Source organism: Anopheles bellator, unplaced genomic scaffold (genome assembly GCF_943735745.2).
Source record: "Anopheles bellator unplaced genomic scaffold, idAnoBellAS_SP24_06.2 scaffold01842_ctg1, whole genome shotgun sequence".
Taxonomy (NCBI): domain Eukaryota; kingdom Metazoa; phylum Arthropoda; class Insecta; order Diptera; family Culicidae; genus Anopheles; species Anopheles bellator.
Genome location: NW_026685964.1, coordinates 1 through 1,943, shown reverse-complemented (window position 1 = coordinate 1,943; position 1,943 = coordinate 1). Strand labels below are relative to the sequence as shown.

At 38.9% G+C, this 1,943-nt stretch overlaps 1 protein-coding gene across 1 annotated transcript; it reads right to left on the bottom strand.

Annotated features, from left to right (window-relative positions):
- Positions 1 to 1,646: 1,646 nt before the first annotated feature.
- Positions 1,647 to 1,937, bottom strand: LOC131214680 (adhesive plaque matrix protein-like; the record flags this gene model as incomplete). Its single annotated transcript, XM_058209015.1, has 1 exon — positions 1,647 to 1,937. A coding segment is annotated over one exon (291 nt), but the record flags the coding sequence as incomplete, so codon positions are not given.
- Between the last annotated feature and the right edge of the window lie 6 nt (positions 1,938 to 1,943).

The window sequence follows — 1,943 nt, the reverse complement described above, 5'->3', positions numbered from 1 at the left end:
AGAGAATTGGAGTATCCGTAGTTGTTCACCAGAGCCGGAGCCTGATAAATACCATGGCTATGATCTGCATAGGATACAGGCAGAGGGCTCGAGATAGCCAAAGGCTTGCTGACGACGACCGATGGAGCAGCCTGAGCATAACCGTGGTAAAGTTGCGGCTCCTGAACGATGGTCTTGCCCACAATTGGTACCACGTTCTTGGAGATGGTGGCGTAGCTTGAAGCCGGAGCGTAGGCCAGATGCGAATGAGGATCACTCGGGATGTATCCAGCGCTGGCGCATGCCAGAGAAGCGAGCAGCAGAACGAACTGTAGCAAGGACATAGGAATCGTTAGAATGTTTGGGAAGAGGATGAACTTTGAAGGGTTAGCTGTTACCTTGAACGCCATTGTTGATGGTTTATTTCTTGAGCTGTTGGACGGTTGATGGCTGCTCGTTGAGTGATGTCAGTTTGATCAGCTGTTTCGCGTTTTATACTGAGCAAAATTGGCAAAAATTGCCCGAAGAAGGATGTGAAAGGTGTATCAAATGACGGCCTTCAAACAGTGCAATAATACAGGCTTAAGGATTTTTTCTTCCTTCACCAAGCGTTTGAAATAATTGCACTTTAGCACTGCATAATCAGGATGTGTGGTGTTTGATAATCATATAAATTGGCAATGTGACGAAACAATCATATAAAACTTTTAAAAACGTTAACAAACAATTTATGGTTGATTATTTTTGCAAATTAATTCGTTGATTACAGAAACTACCATATATGATCGGATATAATTCAAAATTTATTGAGATAATAATCAAACTCATTAAACATCATAAAAATAATCAAGCAAAATATTTGTTTACTTGCTTTTTCATAGATGAATTAGATTTTTAGTGCTTTATGCGTAATGTCCGTGTTGTGTGCTTCTTTTATTTATTTTGAAACACTTTTAGCATGTAATTACAATCACCTATGCAATAAGCACAAAATGGTCTTGTTTGAATATTTAATGCTTAATAGCTATAAATAAAATCTGCGCTGCTATTAAACCATTTCAGAAAAGCTTCTGCTAATATTGACGTTTTTCTGAAACCATCGCTTTCATGTATGTCCTCTTTTTATATTTTGTACCATTTCTTATTTAGCCTACACCACGCCTATACTAACATTTGTCGGAAATTATCAAAAACATTTTTATAAGTAAGGATACATAGTTTTCCATAACAATTTTCGTTTGCCTTGAGCATCATGAAAATGAAAAGGCGTATCATTATTAGATCACATTTAGTAACTGACATAAATATGAATAAACATTTTTGGATAGAGAAATTGAAGATCAGATCGTTGTTATTTTTCATTTTTATTCCACTAACGTATGCTACATTACTTACAGTGCATGAATTTGAATGCAGCAAATTTAAGCTGACTATACTATGATTCCATTATAGGAAAAGCAATAGATCTCCATCAAAACACTAGAACTTCGAGAAATTGACCTTACATCTAACGTCCACTATATGCGCTCCAAGAACAAAACAAAAACAACATATACAAGCACAGAAGTTATGTTTTCATAAATGATTGGTTTTATTTTATCACAATTCTTATCACTCGACATGCAGTGTTCATCAACCGATCGAAGTTTGATGCTCTTATATGCAATTTACCATCCATGGGAAGCGATTCCACCGTAAGCCAGATTCGGGGCATAGGACAGGACCTTTCCACCGTAGACCGGGGCTGGCTGTGCAATGATACTCTTGCCGTACACTGGCTCAGCGATCAGAGCCTTGCCTGGATAGATGGGCTGGGCGTAGATATCCTTGTTGTAGAATGGCTCCGACACGATGGTTTTGGCGTAAGTTGGCTCAGCAATCAGGGTCTTGCCGTAAACTGGTTCAGCGATGAGCGACTTGCCGTACACTGGCTCAGCAATGATGGTCTTGCCATATGCTGGTTC